The sequence below is a fragment of the Eschrichtius robustus genome, chromosome 1 (genome assembly GCF_028021215.1).
Source record: "Eschrichtius robustus isolate mEscRob2 chromosome 1, mEscRob2.pri, whole genome shotgun sequence".
NCBI lineage: Eukaryota > Metazoa > Chordata > Mammalia > Artiodactyla > Eschrichtiidae > Eschrichtius > Eschrichtius robustus.
Genome location: NC_090824.1, coordinates 134,613,101 through 134,630,477, shown reverse-complemented (window position 1 = coordinate 134,630,477; position 17,377 = coordinate 134,613,101). Strand labels below are relative to the sequence as shown.

General features: G+C 54.8%; 1 protein-coding gene across 11 annotated transcripts in view; it reads left to right on the top strand.

The window, feature by feature from the left end:
• The first annotated feature begins 6,524 nt into the window (after positions 1–6,524).
• STRA6 (signaling receptor and transporter of retinol STRA6) overlaps positions 6,525–17,377 on the top strand; it is a 29,266-nt gene continuing 18,413 nt past the window's right edge. For 2 of the 11 annotated variants that reach the window (XR_011075413.1, XM_068555461.1), the window contains exons 1-3: positions 9,766–9,844; positions 10,539–10,598; positions 13,011–13,172. Coding sequence is in view for 10 of the 11 variants with exons in the window: in XM_068555461.1 (XP_068411562.1) it covers positions 10,594–10,598; positions 13,011–13,172 (167 nt within the window). In the remaining variant the exon portion in view is untranslated. Of the gene's footprint in view, positions 6,681–7,694; positions 7,762–9,765; positions 9,845–10,405; positions 10,599–12,991; positions 13,173–17,377 lie in introns of those variants that run through there. The other 9 variants (XM_068555500.1, XM_068555476.1, XM_068555493.1 and 6 more) reach the window with 9 other exon arrangements.

Genomic DNA, 17,377 nt, shown 5'->3' with positions numbered 1-17,377 from the left:
TCTACCATCACCACTATCACCACCATCATTATTCTCATCATTAGACAATATCGTCACCATCATTTGTGATACTCTTCATTGAGCAGCTACTGGGTACCAGGCACTCTATATGGCTCTGTGAGATAGATATAATCATCCTCATCTTACAGATGAAGAATCTGAAGCTGAGAGAATCTCAGATAACATAGCTAGTAAGAAACAGAGCTGAGATCTGAACCTAGAGATTCTAAACCTATCTACATTTTCCCCTACTAAATGTGTCCTGGGACTGGCTCAAAGATTTAAATTCAAACTATTAGGGACTTCTGTACCTTCGTTCTGAGTCTAAAGAGTAGATTTATGGACAGCATAGATTTCATTCAAAAGAGTTCATTTGAAGTCACCTTGAGTGGAAGGCATCATTTTCAAAAAGTAAGAGATAACCAGTCTAAAGATGGTCTGGCCAGCCCAGATAAGGGTCCTGATGCATGTGGCAGGCTTCCTCTGCAATGATTAAAGTTCAGTTTCTTCAGGTCCCCCAAGGAGAAACTGAGGCAGAGAGGGTTTATAAGACCAGAGTTCTAGTCACCTGACTTGCAGGTGATCTTGGGCAGATTCCTTTCCCTTTCTGGGTATCAGTGGACCCATGTGTATGATGGGTAGGAGTTGGATGGATAAGTCTTCGCAGATAAGTTCTGGTGGTTTAAAATTCTGTAAGTCATGTTGGAGAAGGCCACAGTCTGGCCATTTTGGGAAGAGGGTGGCTGGCAGAGGTTACCTGGAAACCTTTGCTTCCACAGCTGGGCCTGGACAACCAGCCTGGGTCTGGAAGCCATGGTTTGCCTCTGCTAGGTCTAAAGTCTTGGAGACTCAGTGATTCGGAAGAAGTAGCTCTCTTCTCTTGCGTGTTTGAAGTGACCCTCAGAGATGTTACAAGACAGGAGCCAGTGTCTTCTGCCCTTGGGCAGACCTCTGTGCATTACAGCCAGACCCACGCCCCTGCAAGCAGGCCCCATGCACACCACCGTTCAGGGTTTATCCTGAGCCCCTTCCTCAACGCTTCCCTCTTTCCCCCTTCCTCTCTTCTTTCCCTCCCTCCAGCTTTCTGCAGAGGATCTGAGGTGACTGTGCCAGCAGCCACAGCGTGGTTTGAGGGCCCTCTGCATCTGATGACCCACCCTTCCCACTTCTAGCCTCCCCTCCCCTACTCAGTCTCTGGGCAGAGCTCATGTTTTGGTGTGTATGTTTGGTTATTTTTTTCTTTTTAATTCTGGTAAAATATGCACAAGATAAAACCGACCATCTTAACCATTTTTAAGTGCGCAAGTTCAGTAGTGTTAAGTATATTTACATTGTTGGGCAACCAAGCTCCAGAGCTCTTTTCATCTTGTCATACTGAAACTCTACACCATTACACAGCATCTCTCCATTGCCTCTGGCAACCACCATTCTACTTTCTGTCTCTGTGAATGAGATTACTCTAGGCACCTCATATAAGTGGAATAACATGGTATTTGTCCTTTGGTGACTGGCTTATTTCACTCAGCATAATGTCCTGGGGAAGGCTCACCTTTGCCCCAAGCCAGGCCTGCCCCGTCTCCCCTCCCTGCCTTTGCTGGTGCTCTTTCCTCTGCCCAAACTGCCCAGCCCCTCCTGCTGTCATGCTACTCCTCGTCCAGTCTGGCTAAAAGCCTCCTCCTCTGGAATCAGGCTGGTGACTCCACCCGATTGCCACACACTGCACACACCTCAAACTGGCCCACGCTCAACTGCAGGTGCCTTCAGGAATCACGTCTGTGTGCCCAGGACAGGGCTGGGCAAGAGACAGGTGCCTGGGGGACCTCTAACGCCTTCTAGAAAGAAAGGAAGGGAGGAAGGGAGGTAGAATTGATCAACAAACCCAGCCCAGCTTTTGCTTGTGCATAAAAGAATAAGGAATAGTTCTTTTGGCTATTTCATCTGGAGTCTGTTTGTGAGAAGGGAAGACCATTTTGGGTTTCTGACTCGCACTTGGACTCAGAGATGCATCCTGGTGTCTCAGTGGGCAGGCTGGTGCCCAGGAGGGAGGGCAGCAGCGCCGGGGGGTAAGCGGCAGGGCAGGAGGCAGTGTTCTGATGCTCAGGCTTCTCTGGGCCTGGCCTCAGTTCCACCGAGGGAGTCTCTGGACACCTCAGTGAATTTTAGCAGGTCAGGACCAGATAGTTCCCCCATGTTATAGATGGAGAAACTGAGCCCGGGATAGTAGAGCAGGACCAGATCCCAACTCCCTTCCCAGGGTTCTCTCCACTCCCAGCTGCCTCCCTGATTCAGCCTCCTGTGGTTTTTCAAAAGGTTTAAACTCCAGGAAGAGTCCCGACTCGCACAGAAGGAGCCAAGAAGGGGCAGAGTGTGAGGTGAAGACAGGAGGCGGCAGTGCTGACTTCCAGGCCGCCTTCCAGGCCGCCTTCCGCAGTCCCAGCATGAAAGGACTTCATGGGGCCCTCAAGTATTCTTTCTTCTCCAGAAGAATGGCCACTCAGAGGCCGCTGGCTTTGTCTGGAAGAACCTGGGCCTGTAATTAGCCTACCCCAGAGAGCCCCCTTCCTGCTTCCCACAATAGCTCCTTTCAGCCTCCCCTGCTGACAGCCCCCATGGCTCCTGTGGGCCCTCAGACCCTCATCCCCAAAGGCCCACCTCCAACTCCCCCCTCCCTCACCCGCCACCACTGCTCAGAGCTGAGTCCTCATGGCAGGGACATCTGTGAGTTCACTGGATCCTCCCAAGGCCTGGGGGCTGGGACTATTAACCCCAGATGGGGTTACACATGGCGAAACAGGCACAGAGAGATCAGGTGGGTGAGTGAAGGGAAGGACCTGGACCTCAGACTCCTGATTCCCAGGCCAGTGGGATCAAGCGATCATCACTGCTCCACGCTGGGATTTCAGCCCCCAGCTCCCCTCCAGTAGCCTCCCCTCCCCCACAGTGGAACTGCCTGAGGTCCACACCCCACTCCCTTCAAATCCGCAGTGCCAGAGGCTCATGGGATGATAGAACAGACTCCAAAGTGAAACGTAGCAGCCAGTCTCTCTCCACTGCACAGATGAGAAAACTGAGGCCGAGAGCTGGAAAGGGCCTTGTTCGTGGTCACTCAGCTAGTAAGTGGTAAATGCAAAATTAGAAGCCTGCTTTCTTCCCTCCATTGATTTTGGTGGTTAGGACTGGGGCCTGGCTACCTTGAAACTCTCCCCTCTGAGTGGCAACTGATCCAGCCCCCATGCCTCCGGCCCCACCAGGTCGCATACCCTTCCCCTCCCGGCCTTTTGCTCCAGGCTCCAGCATGGAACACTGCCAGGAGAGTCTTGTGTCATCCCTGAAGCCCTCTGGCTCTGGCCTTCAGCCGAGCGTGAGCTAGGGCCATACCCATGATCCCTGGGCTTCCCCCAACAGCCTCGTCTGCCAGCCTTGGCTCAGAAAGAATGAAGTTCCTGGGGTCACAGGAGGGAGAGGGTGCTAGCCTCTCTGGCAGCATCAACGGCACTGACCTTTGCCCTTTCTGTGCCCAGTTGCCCAGCTGCTCCACTGGCTCCAAGGACTCAAACCCCTGAAAGGGCGTCCAGCCTGCTTGGGGGCCAGAGGCAGACAGAGCAGGTAAGTGGGGGAGACAGGAGGCAGGAGCTGGCAGGGGCAGCACCAAGTCAGCACACAACATGACCCAAGAAAAGGTACTGCCTAAAACCTTTAGGAAGAGAGATGCACTTCACAGTCAGGCTCAGAGAGAGGGAGACAGAGAAACAACACAAGAGCAGGAGAGAGAAACAGAAAGGGAAAGACAGGAAGGGTAGAGAGAGACGGAGATTGACAGCGAAAGAATGAGGCAGAGACAGAGAGTTAGAAAGAGAGATAGAAAGATAGCAGACAGGCAGACTGAGGCGGACAGAGAGAGATGATAATAGGGATGAAAAGAGGCGCTAATGGACAGGGACAGACAGGCAGACAGAAGGACAGAAAGATAGAGAGAAAGAAGCCAAATAGGAGATACTGACAGACTCACCAGTGGGCAGAGGTTCTGCTGTGTTCTCATCAGAGTGCTGAGAGGTGTGTCCCAGGCCTACCACTTAACCAACTCAGGGGGCCTTCACCCAGTCCTCGGACGTGGCCCCGGAGGGTGTCCCCTAGCCACAGAATGGAGCAGCATTAAAGCTCTGGGAAGGGAAGTTTTCTGGGGAAAGAACCATGAACTCTGTGTGTGCATGTGGGTGGGGTGGGGGTGGGGGATCTCGGGCAAAACTCCTAGCTCAGTCACTGCCCCTGACACATCATGTGGCCTCTCTGGCCCTCAGTTTCCTCTGGATGTGAGGGAGAGTGTGGGTAGAGTAGGGGTCTCTGAGGTCTCCTCCAGCCCTAAGATCTGGTCTTAGCTCAGACTCCGTCTCTGCAGCTCACTTACTGCTCTATCCTATTTAACGCATGACCTTCACCTCATAGTCCAAAATGGCTGCCTGAGAGCCAGCCATCACAAGCACATTTCAACCAATTGGAAGGAGGAAAGACTAAAGAAAACACCACTCTTTTAAAGAACACCTTTTTGGAAGTTATGCTCAACATTTCTTTTTCCATCTTATTGGCTAATACTTAGACTCAGGGTTGCATCTAGCTTCAAGGGAGGCTGTGGAATGTGCAATACTAGGTTGGGGACAGAATGTATTTCACACAGTTCAGTGATGCCATCACAGCTCCTCACAGCAGCTTCAACACAGCCTTACAATGTTTTCCTTTTGCTAACTAAAGATAGATAGATAGATAGATAGATAGATAGATAGATAGATAGATAGATAGATAGATTGATAGATAATAGATAGTTTTTACTAGTGCAAATCTCCCTTCATTTCCCCAAACTCATCCCTCCCCTGAGTGTGATCACTGTGAACAGTTTGCTGTGTGTCTTCTAGATTCATTTTTAATGTATTTACACACACACACACGTATACTTAATTTAAAGGAACATAGGTGTGTATTATTCTGCAACTTGCATTCTTGGTTATTGTTACACGGCATTATGTCTTGGAGGTTCTGCCATGCCAGTCCACAAGGAGGTACCTCATTCTTTGTGACAGCTGAATAGTGCCTTACCATATAGACTTATCAAAGCTTATTGATGGATATCAGGCTTGTCAAATTTTTACATTACTAACAGCCTTGGGTATCTTCTCTGCATATATATATGCAAGTGGTACTTGAGGATAGATTCCTAAAAATGGGCCAAAGTTTAATTCTCTCCTAGTGTCGTGGGTTTAACTCTTTCTATGAAAATCCTTCTTCTCCATGGGGAAAATAGCAGTCAGCTCAGAGACCCCTTCCATCTTGGTTTGGACTGCTCCCTCTCCCTTCCTCCCTCGCTCCCACTGAGCAAGCTCAGCCCTGGCACCATCCTCACTGTGCCCTGTGTTCTGGGGTCTTTACCATCACTGGAAGCCAATCTCACATCTTAATGCTGCCTGGCTGCCCCGCCCTTTTATTGACTGTACACCCTTTCTCCTTTGAGGAGGAAGAAGACACCTCCCCTGGTATCCTTCTCTTGGGAATTTAGGGCCCTTTCTGGTCCCTACCTTTATCCTTTCCCTCCCTGACTACCATAGCACCATGTTTTAGCACCTTCTGAGCCCTTTTTTCCTTCTCGTTTACCCCCCTCCAGGGCACCCCTGCTAGGAGGGGGAGGGAAGAGCATGGTGAATCTGAGCCAATCACCTCCCCTTCCAAGTTCTGGGACGGTGATCGGGGCGACTGTCCCTGCAGACTTGGGGGTTGTAGGAAGGTGCTTGGGGTGAGTAGCAGGCCCCAGAACCCCAGACTTCTTCTAGAGACAGACTGGGCTATGAGGAGTTGAACAGAAAGCTCTCTGAGAGCTTTTTGGCTCTCCCCCTGGAATGGATCATACCTGAAATTTGAGCCCCAAAGCCCCATGAAAGTGTGACAAATTCCCCCCTTCCCATGGTCAGGGCCCTCAGCCCAGTTGGGCAGCAGCAGGTTGCTGATCGGGTTATTAAAAGCTTAGCTGGTGGTTCCCCTCCGGCTTGGTGCAATTCATCAGGCAATGGCTCCCCGGGAGTGATGGATGGTGACAAATGAAGGTAGGTAGGGGGTTCCTTAGCCCATCCTGGGCCACAGCTGGGGAAACTCAGCCATTAAAGCCCTGTGCAGGCTTCTCCACTGAGGTGACTCTGAGGGCCAAGGAGATCAAGTTTCGGGCAAATGGTTTGGGGGCTGGAGAGTCTCCGCCAAAGACAAGCCGCCCTGTGTGTTGTGTGGGGCCCCAGCTGGGCTGTGGGCTTGAGCTGGCGAGGTGGGGGTGGGGTGGGCTCCTCTGATCCCGGAATCACAGGCGGGAGGCCTGGGGGGGCGGGAGGAGGGGCAGGGCCAGAGTTGGTGGGAAGGAGGGAGCTGCCTTTCTGGGAGGAGGAGATCAAACACCTTTTAAAGCAGGTGCTGGGGACTCTGCTCAGGGCCGAGTGCTGAGACTGCACAGCCAGCCATCCCTCCGGGATCCCAGCCAGAGCTGGTGCTGGCACTCAGAGGAGGAGGCCCCAGGGGGTGGGGAGCACCTTGTCTGCCTGGAGGCACAGGACTCCCCAGGGTGACCACTAAGGAGAAGGAAGAGATACAGAAGGGAGAGGTCAAGAGAACGCCTGGTGGAGGTGGGGCAGGAGCCAAGCCTTGCGGGCCAGGTAGGATCGGGACAGGTGAGGGAGCAAGGAAAAGGCACGGCGGTGGGTGGAGGGGAGGCGAGGGGGGTAGGACAGAGCACAAACAAAGGTGTAGGGCAGGAAGGGGGCAGGAATGGTAGGGTTGAGCAATTCTGAGGGATGAGGTTGGAGACCTGGAGATGGCTGTACTTGGGGGACCCTGGGGAGCTAGTACGAGCTCCAAAAGGCAGGGAGACATCAGAAGAGCTGTGTCTGAGTAGGGTCTGCTGGTGGGCAAGAGATTGATGGAGAGCCCTGTCCTCTGGTCAGCAGGGAACAAGGAGAGAGAACTCAGGGGATCTGCCCAGCAGTCGGTGTCCTCAGTGAGGAAGGAGGGCAGCACGAAGCCCACATCTCAAGACCAGACCATGGTGGCACCATCCCAGGGAGGACGTGCTGGGAAGGGAGAATCCAGGCCTCTAATAGCTGGGGGCATCTTCATGGCCTTTTGGCCAGTCCTCCTCTGAAGGCATCTTGATGTTACCAGCCTATTCTTTTTTTTTTTTTTTTTAATTTATTTATTTATTTATTTATGGCTGTGTTGGGTCTTCGTTTCTGTGCAAGGGCTTTCTCTAGTTGTGGCAAGCGGGGGCCACTCTTCATTGCGGTGCACGGGCCTCTGACTATCGCGGCCTCTCTTGTTGCGGAGCACAGGCTCCAGACGCGCAGGCTCAGTAATTGTGGCTCACGGGCCCAGTTGCTCCGTGGCATGTGGGATCTTCCCAGACCAGGGGTCGAACCCGTGTCCCCTGCAATGGCAGGCAGATTCTCAACCACTGCGCCACCAGGGAAGCCCTACCAGCCTATTCTTGATTGCCTCCTCTGATGGGGGGCTCACTGCTCTGTGAGACAAAGAAAGCTACCTTTGTCCTGAGCTGAAACCTGCCTCCTCTGAGTCAGTTCTAGCCTGGCACTCTGGGAGGGGCAGAACACCCTGCTCCCCTGGAACAGTTGGCTACCCTCCTCCTCACCAGTGTCCACACTCATACCAGAGCAGTCTGGCTTACATCCCTCATGCTATGATGATGCTGTTGGTGAGGGGGGCAGGAGAATTCTAAGAAAGGTATGTCTTAGATGCTTCTGAAGCTCCCACATGGCAAGGGAGGTAGGAGGCAGAGAGCCATCCACACTTTCCTGTCGTGAGCTTAGCAGCCAACAGCACTGCCTTCCGGCCACTGAATGGGGTCAGGCTGGGTCTGGAGCCAGGATTAGGCGCCTGTGTGTGCCGGGGGCAGTTCGATATGTGTGTATGTGAGTGTGCTGTGTAGATGGGGGCAGACCCAGAGCTCACTGGTCCACATGGGGTTGAACCCGCCTTGGCTGCTTATCCATGGGTTCATGGCGGGCTGGGCTGCACAGGCAGGCACATGGGCCATCCCCCACTCCTGGACTGAGGCAACCCTTGGCCATTCTCTGCTGTGCTGCTGGGGATTGGGGTGTTGCTGAGGCTCTGGGTGTTACTGAGGTTTGGGTGCTGTAGAACTTTTGGGGAGTGCAGTTGGACTTAGAGAGCCAGAAGCTGGGATGGGAGGGTGGTGAGCAATGAGGGGTCTCTGGGCCTTTTGCAACTGTTTACCATGGTTTTGACCATCTTGCCCCTACCAGTGCTTGATTTGCCAGAGTTTGAGGGTCCTTGGAATGTGGGCCGAGGTTCTGAGGTGTTTTAGAGGTTCTGGTGTGTTACTGAAGTTCTGGGGGCTCATGGCGGGTGATACTGAAGTTCTGGGAGGTCTTGTGGTGCTACTAAAATTCTGGGGATATTGCTGAGATTCTGGAGGTGCTCTGGAGGATCTGGGAGTCCTTGGGGGTGTTTCTGAGGTTCTTCCTCGCTCCTTCAGGCCCACTGTCAGCTCCTTTTAAGCTTAGCACTTTACCCTTTGAGGATTTTGATAACCACAGGCTGCTGAAGGCACACACGTGGGCCTCTGTTCCTGGACGCCAAAATTCCTCAGATTTAATCAACTTGAACAAAAACAGGGGGAGGAAGGAAGCCCTGTCCTGAGGGCTTCGTGGTCCAACTCCAGCCCAAGGGGAGCTCCGTGCCAGGCCCAGATGGCAGATGGCCTTCGTCTGCTCAGAGCCCAGAGGCTTTTTGCGACCCCCCTCTCAGAGTGCGAAGGACTTAGCCACCCCCCAATCTGTGCTCAGCTATGAGCACTACTGGCCTGGGCTGCTCCCTGGGTGTTGGTGTCAGCCTCATCTGAAGGTGCCCGTGTGGGCTCACGAGGGCACAGCCAGGCAGCCCTGAGCCCTGCCCTGCTCTCTCCTTGCCTCTCAGACTCCCCTTCTCAACTCTCCTATGACACCTACACCTCATTCTTGCTGCCATTGCTGACCCTGTCTGACCTCAGGGCCCTGCTCCAGGCCCCCTCCTCCAGGAAGCCTTCAAGACTGCTCAGTCCATCTCCTTATTCTTCCTCCTCTCTTCTCCCTTCTCCGAGTTTTTACTGTCTGTCTTCCAAGTAACTCCACCGGCCAGCTCCTCATCTCCTGCAGTTCTCTGACTTTTTTGGATACGAGTCCCCCTATAAAGGGTAGGCCCAACTCCAGAGGGTAGGCCCTGGACTCTGCCTCCAGGCCCTTGGAGAAATTCTTCAGGAGCACATCATTACCATCTTTCTCCTCGCAATACTTTTCCTTGCCAGCTTGCAGTCTGGCCAGGTGGCATCCTTCCTAACACCTCAGAGGTAACCTTCCATTTCACAGATGTGAGCTCTCCTAGCTTCAAGCTGAGGAGGTACTTTGGGCTCAAGGAGTGGGGTCCCCTTCCCAGCCTGAGCTATGCAGCCACCTAGTAGCCATGGATCTTTGACCCAGCCTGCCTCCCTGCCCCCATCAAAGTGGATAGGGGAGCTGGGGGCCAGGAGGGTGGGTGGAAGACAATGGGGGACGCCTGGGCAGTCACAGCTGCTCTCTGTGGCTTTGACCTTCTTACTACAACCAGTGCCTGGTGTGCTGGCTCCACATTCCTGGGCCGTGAAGTCATTGAGGGCAGGGAGTGGGGGCCTTGGGGAGAGGAGAGCCCACAATCAAAGAAGCTCCTGGCTGGATAACCTATCCCTCCTGGGAGAGAGGCAGGGCTGAGACTCAGAGAAGCCAAGGGAATCACTCAAGGTCACACAGCCAGTCCCAGGGCTCAAACCCAGGTAGGCTGCCTCCCCAACCAGGGCATTTCTCCCTGCCATATAGAAACCCAGCTCTTTCCTTCTGGACCTGCTTCCTCCCATTTCAGCCTGGCCCTGACTAGAGGTACTGAGCAAAAGACTGCCCTCTGCCCGCTGTGCTCGTACCTGGGGAGAGAGACGAAGCTCACACTTCCTCACCTCTGCTTAGGGCCTCCCTGAAGGTGGCCTCTGCATCTCCCCAGTAAGGAGGGAGGTGGCACCATGGGCACTGGGCTAGCCCGGGGGTGGGGGTGGGGGGAGGCGCTGTCTCCACTTGAGGTCTCTTTGGGGGCAGAGCAGGGTTTGGGTCGGGGAAGAGCGCAGTGGGGAAGGGACTGTGCCTGGACTTAGCTTGGACCCCTCCCTGCCAGCCTCGCTGTAGCCCCTGAGGCTGATGGAGTCTCCTCCAGGCAGCCTGAATGTCTTTCCTCAGTGCCCATTTGGGTACCGCCCCCTTCGTTCAGGGGTCTGCTCAAATATCACCTTCTCAACTGCGCCTGTCCTCACCATCCTGCCTAAAATAGCCAACTCCTGTCTGTCTGTCTCTCCTCTCGTATCCCACTGTATTTTCCCTCTCAACACACATGACACGTTTTGTCTCCCCCTGCCCCCCACTACACATGAGGTTCCCTGGGGCACAGGACTTTATCTGTCTTGCTCGCTGCTATATTCTCAGCGTGGAGAACCTCGCCTGGCACATAATCGGCATGCAGTCAACATCTGTGGAATAAATGAGGTAATGAACAAACCAGACTGAGGAGGCAGACTCAGGCTCCCTGCAGGGTAGAAAGCAGTTTCGGACAGGGATTTATCCAGCTATGAACTTCTCTACCTTGTAGAGGGAGTGAGCTCCCCGGCACAGACTGGAGACTCCAGTTGTTGGAGGAATCATGAGGGGGATTTAAAATCAGATAGTGAGTTGCTCCCTAAGCTATGGGTCTAGGACTCCTGTGCAGTGAAGGGAATGCAGGGCTCTGGTGTTGGAGCAGAGGGCTCTGGAAACCTGGCTGGAGAAACAGCAGCCTGCACGGGACAGGCCCATGGAGGAGCGATGGTCACCAGGACAAGCAATGGCTTTGCCAAACCCAGTTTAGAAAGTCCCTGTGGCCCCGGTGCTGGGTACTGTGCATCAGGGGGAGGAGGCAGGAGGAGGAGGAGAAGAGGTAGAACTCTGCCCTCAGGAGATCATAGCCAGGCCTGATCCCTGGGATCAGATGGGCAGTGTGGGTTCCTGCATTGCATCAAACAAAGTTCAGGTTCAGCTCTGAGTCAGCAGATGCTGACATCTCTGTGGGGTGGCAGAGGGGAGGCCAGAGCCCTCTTCCTGGAAGAGGGGTCATTTGGGAAGGAGGGGGAGGAACCAAAGCCAACAGAGCCCTCAGGCCCTAATTCTGGAAGGCCTTGTGAGCCTGGCTACAGAATTTGGATGGGGAGCTTTTAGGATTTCAAACTCTGTCCCTTCTGAGCATCCCTCATGCTGTTCCCTCTACCAGGAACACGCTTCCCTCCACTACCCACCCCACCCACCAACTCCACCCCCCTGCGAAGCTGACTTTTCCCTGCCCTCGGATCTCCACTGAAAGGTTTCTTTTTTCAAGACACACACCGCACCACCCCCGCCCCGCATTCTTTCAGACCAAATTCAGTTTCCTGTGGTATACATCAGGGCACTCTGTGCCTTCCCTTTGTAACCCTCAGATTCGAGGTCATTCACCTACTTGGCTGTGTCCCCCTGAACTGTAGACTCTCCCGTCCCAGGATCCCAAACAGTGCTGGCACTTAGTAGGTGTTCAATGAATTTATGTTAAAATAATAAATGGATGAACGTCCTTTTGAAAAGCCTGTTGAATGAATGCCTTAGCTGGGTAGGGCCATGGCCAAGGCACCCTGTGGGGTATTGGAAGGACAGGGACCCTCAAAGTTTCAGGGGGCCTGACTCCCACCCAGGGATAGGGGGCCTGAGAACTGCTCTCTGCCTTGTCTGCATCTTGCCATACCTCCACCCCCGGTTGGGGGCCTGGAGGCGGAGAGGAACCTCCATCTCCTGCCCAGTCCCTGCCTTCCTCACCCTCACTCTCACCCCACACTCCGGGAGGAACAGGAGGCAGGCAGTGTTCTTGCCTACCCGTGGGTCTGGTTCATGTTTAAAGGACTAATTTCTGCCTTGTGGGGGTGAGTTATCTCCTTGTGAAATCAAGTTGGAGAAACAAAAAGATTTTACCAGTGAGACACATGTTCCTCCAGGAGAAGGAACGGATGGGCTCCCTCCCCTCCTTCTGGCCCTGGCCCAGCAGCCTCCCTGGGTTGCTGGAATGCCTGACTTGTCTGTAGGGCTCTGCAGATGTGTGGGAGATTTGGGGCAGGCGCTGAAGGCAGGTATGTGCGTGCAGTCAGGTGCCGGCCCTCCTGGCTGCACTCCTCCCAGGCTCAGGCCGCCAATGGAGCCGAGACCTCCACCTCCGGAAGGGGGTCTTGTGAGGACCACGGTGTGTTCCCATCACTGAGGCCCAAGGGGGCCAGCGAGGGGCAGGCTGAGGCTGGGGGATGGTCTCGAGGGAGCCTGAACAAAGAGGGGGGATTGGGCTGGACCCCTGAGAGCGGAAGGGGCTGGGAGCCCAGCTGGGAGGGGCCGGCAGACTGTGCTGAGCCCGCCCGCTGCCCGCCCACCCTTTCATCTCCGCAGCTCCTTCCTCCCTGGTCCTTCCTTGAGTGTGTGTCTGTGGGTCCATCTGGGTGGGCTTGAGGAGGGGGAAGGAAGGGGGTGCTCTCTGCGGGCAGCTTGGATTGGACAAAACTTCTTTGAAAATGGTGCTTTGAGTCAAAACCTACCGGTGGCCAGTCATAGAGAGAGACAGACGGGGGGTGCTCCAGCAAAAGCCCAAGGACCCTGAGGGGGCACCATCCCCAAGGGATAACTACCTCCTGCAGGACCTCGCGAGACTGGGCGGGAAGGGACAGGAGGGGACAGGAGAAGCCCTTCCCCTTCTCCTGTGCCAGCCGGCCCAGGCCCTCACTCCCAGGAGGGCTTTTCCCAGAGAGCTAAAAGCAAGAAAGTAACCTTTAGGATTAAAGAGAAACGTTTCTTTGTTTGGGTTTTCTTTCTTTTTTTTTTTTTTTTTCCCTCCTAAGCCTCTTTTCACATCTGTAGTGGCTTTTTCCCTCTGGTTTGGGGGTCAGAGGAAAAGGGCCAGAGAATGTCGACCCAGGCAGCAGGGAACCAGACCTCCTCCGGGGCCACAGACGACGATGACTCCTATGGCAGCTGGTACATCGACGAGCCCCAGGGTGGCCAGGAGCTCGAGCCGGAAGGGTGAGTTGGAACCCCTGGCTCTGTCTGCCAGCACATGGGGTGTGGCAGAGGTTACTGATGGGGGGCGTGGGGAAGACCCTGAGCAAGGGCTGCTAAGAGGGGCTCTGCCGCTCATTTGCTGTGTGAACCCTTGGCAAGTCACAGCCTCTCTGGGCTTCAGTCTCCTCGCCTGTTAGGTGAGAACAGCCCTTGCCCTGGTGTTAAGAAACTTGAGGTGGAGGACCTGGGCCAGGCTAGTCCCCTAAAAAGCACCTGTGTGGTGTGCTTGTTTTTTTGACTTTTTTTCTTTTTTTTTTTTTTGGCCGTGCCATGCGGCTTGTGGGATCTTAGTTCCCTGACCAGGGATTGAACCCCGGCCCCGGCAGTGAGAGCACTGAGTCCTAACCACTGGACCGCCAGGGAATTCCCTGTGGTGTGTTTAAAAAACAGATTCCTGGGCCCCATCCTTGCAAACTCAGATCCAGCTGGGCTGGGGTGGCTCCCTGGGTGACTCTGGCCTGTAACCAGGGTGGAGAGTCCTGGGTGAGTGGTTGAGGGAGTCGGGCCTGCCTTCAAGGTGTTACTGGCCCCTGTGGTGACCATCTGGGGTGTGCTGTTAGCAAGCGTCAGGTTCTCTGGGCAGGCCTGGGGCGGGGGGAGGTCTGAGGAAACATGCCGCCCCAGTTGGCTTTGGCTGGTCTGAGGCTCCGTGAAGATGAGGCCCTAGTTCTCTTCAGCAGGAGTGCTCGGGCCAGCCCAGGGGAGGGAGGCGACCTCAGCCCAGCCCAGTGTGGCCTGAGGACTCGGCCCACAGCCGCCTCTGCCCAGATGCCTTCTATCTTTGTTTAGTCTGGGCAGCCTGGCGGAGGAGCTGGGCCTCCTTGTGCCCCCATGCTGCCAAGGACGCCTTGCCTGCGTGGGCCCCAGAGCCCAGATCTCCCCTTGTTGTCCCTGGCCCCGGCCCCATCCCCTACCTCCCTTCACTGTCTGAAGGTTTGGGGAACTAGAAAGGTGAGGCTGGGGGTTGCCCTGCCAGATGTGTGCACATCTGTTCTCCATCAACAACCAAAACAGGAGAAGGGAAAAATGCTCGCGTGCCTCCCCAGGGGCCAGGGCTGTGGCCTGGCCAGGCTGGGGTCACCCGGCAGGGATGGAGGACCCACCCAGGCCTGGGGGAAGGAGATGTTGTTTGGAGGACTCGGGGTTCTGACCACCTGGAAAGCAGCCCTGCTGTCAGCAAAAGTGTGCCCTCTTCCCCTTCCCGGGCTGACCTCCAAAGCCCAGGGCTTCCCAGGTTCCTGCTGTGTATGTGTGAGGTGGGAGAAGCAGCAGAATGGAGAGGGGTCCAGGAGCCCCAAGAGGACACAGAATCTGACCTGAGTTAAGGCCCTAATTTGAAGCTGTGTCCTTAGCCACTTCAGGGCCCAGGCATTGGCTGGGGCCAGGCGTCTGCAGCCAGCTCTGTGGCTCAGGTATTTAGATATGGCCTTAGAATAAAGTTGGGTGCATGGCAGGGACTAGGTGATGAGGAGTACTGCCCCTAAGGTGGGTGTCATCTAGAATTTGTAGCTCCCTTCTCTCACTGCAGGTAAGAATGAAGAGCTTTGTTTGAATCTACTTACTTGGCCAAACCAAGTCGAGCTTCCTGCCAAAGGTGGGAGTGGGAAGCTGGGATCCCAGGGGAATCCCAAGGAGGCAAACTTGGACTCACTTCTCCCTGCGTGAGTCAGACACCCCGGCGAGGTGGTGCACCAAAGCTTTGAGGAGCTCTGGACAGTGGTCCCCCCTGTGCCTCAGCGTGCCCCAGCAGGCTGGAGTCGAGGTTGTGGGCACTGGTGACAGTGTCTGGGATGGACTCAATCTCCTGGTCACATTTATCCAAGTGCCCCCTTGGCACCAGGACCTGGTTGGAGAGGTTGGGGGCGGGGGTGAGTCTGATGGCGATGGGATGCCCTGTCTGGGGTCTTCTGTGGACATAGGATTGATGTGTATAAGCCGAGCTGGCTCTTTCCTACCCCCAGAGGCTCCTCTGGTCAGGTTATGGGCCCTACTTGCCATGTGCTCGTGTGTCATCCACCCATATCATCAATACCGAGCTTCCCAGCCAGAGCCTGGGGATACAAATACATCTGTGGCAGCTGTCCAGGATGTCAGTCACCTCCCCACCACTTCAAAGGGCTGCCTGGAAGGCGGAATTGGGAGGCTTCCTTCCTGGCCTGCCCTCCCACCAAGTGAGGTCAACGCCAGGGTGATCTGCAGGCCCTTCTGCGGTGGGAGCAGGGAGAGGGTCAGGCAGCAGGGCTCCAGGCCTCCCGGGGACCACAGACCCACAGACCCCCGCCCCAGACAGTCAGCCTTTCCCTGTCACCCACAGAGATGTGTTCTGCCCTCCCCTCTGGATGGGGCCCTTTGCAACCTCTCACTCAGAGCCAAACTGCTAGAAACAGTTGTCTTGCTTCTTCTCTGTCTCAGTGTCCTCACCATACTGCAGTCCGGCCTCTGTCCCTGAGTGCCCATCACCACCTCTGAATTGCCCAAGACCAAGCCTCAGCTTCCTTGGGCTCCATTTGACTCTGTCCTCACTCTTTGTCTTGGAATAAGGCCCAGAACCCTACAGTCATCCCAGAAACTCCCCTTCCCTCTGCTCCTCTACATTAAGGCATGTAAAGTCTTCCACCTAAATACCTCTGAGATACTGCCTGACATTTCCGCTCCCCCGTGACTATTTATGCTGAACCATTTGAAAATGCTGATATTCAACTGTTTTTGATGGAAAGAAATGGCAGTTTCATATGGTTCAACTTAATATCTTCCTCCACGTAATCCTTGCCTCTCACATCCTGGTCACATGCGGCTGCTGAAGTCAGACTACCTCAGTTCGAATTCTGGCTCTGGTGCTTTACTAGCTGTGTGATTTGGGCAAGATACCTAGCCTCTCTGAGCCTTGTTCTCCTTATCTATGCAAGGGGGATACTAATAGCACCCACCTCTTAGGTAATTAACTGAGTTAATACATAGAAAGTGCCTGGCACTTACTCAATGCTTAGTAAATACTAGTTACTGTTGTTGCTGTTATTCAAATCTAGCCACAGAAATCTCCTAAAATCCAGAACACTGTCCTGCTCAAACGCCCTCAGTGGCTCCCTAGTGCCTCCCGTGTCTGCTATTACCGGCTCTCAGCCTGCCCTCTGCGCTGTCATCAAGCTGAAAACCTTGCCTGGCCCCAGCCACACTGTCTACTGCCTGTCACTCCACTTTCTCATGCTCTTTCCTCTACATGGAGCTCCCTTGCCCCTTATTTGCCTAAAGAGATGCCACCATCTTTCAAACTCAAGTACCACCCCCTCTGAGGCCTTGCCCCAAATTTCTCTCCCTTTTCTTCATCCTTTAGCATCTGCTTGTGCCCCCTCAAGGATCAAGCTCCCACCCTCCCTGACATAGCGTTCTCTGTGTCTGTGCCGTCCTGCCTGTCCCACAGCACAAAACATGGGTCCACGAGCTGGCAGCCAAACATCTGCTCAGCCAAATTTCTGTCGCTCAGACCTCAAACATTTGAGGGTCCATGAGCCTCAGCCAAACTGAGCTAAGTAAAGGGTAGATGGGGGGCCCCGGGTGGTACAGAAAGGGCCAGAGATGCCCCCAGACAGGGCCCTGGAGGGTGAGGGTGGCTCCTGGTCTGGGGTGAGTGGGAAATGGTCAGGCTGTTCCAGGGACAGTTTGCGGAGCCCCTGCCCTGGCTGGGCCTGGTGCGGGGCGCAGGATTGAGTAGGACTTTGTCAGGTGACGAGATGCAGGCTGAGAGGGCCTGGAGTGGTGGTTCTGAACTCTTGGGACTGGTGAGGGGCCCTGCCTCACCCAAACCCCACCCCACATACTCGAGTAAAATGCCTCAGAGTTGCAAGTGGGGAGTGTGAGACCTGAGCTCAGACAGCAGGAACCTGATCCCCTACATGGCACCTACTCTACTGCTTTGGGAAGAGGCTGGCTCTGCCCTGGCCAAGAAATTGCACAAAACAGACTTCTTCTGTCCCTCCACCCCAAGGACAAGCCCATGTGACCGGGCTCTTTCCTGCTTCTCGCTCTCTGGGATTTCCAAGCTCAGGGAGGTTGGGCTGTTCCAGCACAGAGCACTCAGGCTCACCCTTGGGATCCCTCTCTTCCACACAGTAGGAAGGAGCCCAGCGGGGTGGGTGAGCCCCGCCTGCGGCAGGGAGGGCCCAGCTGCA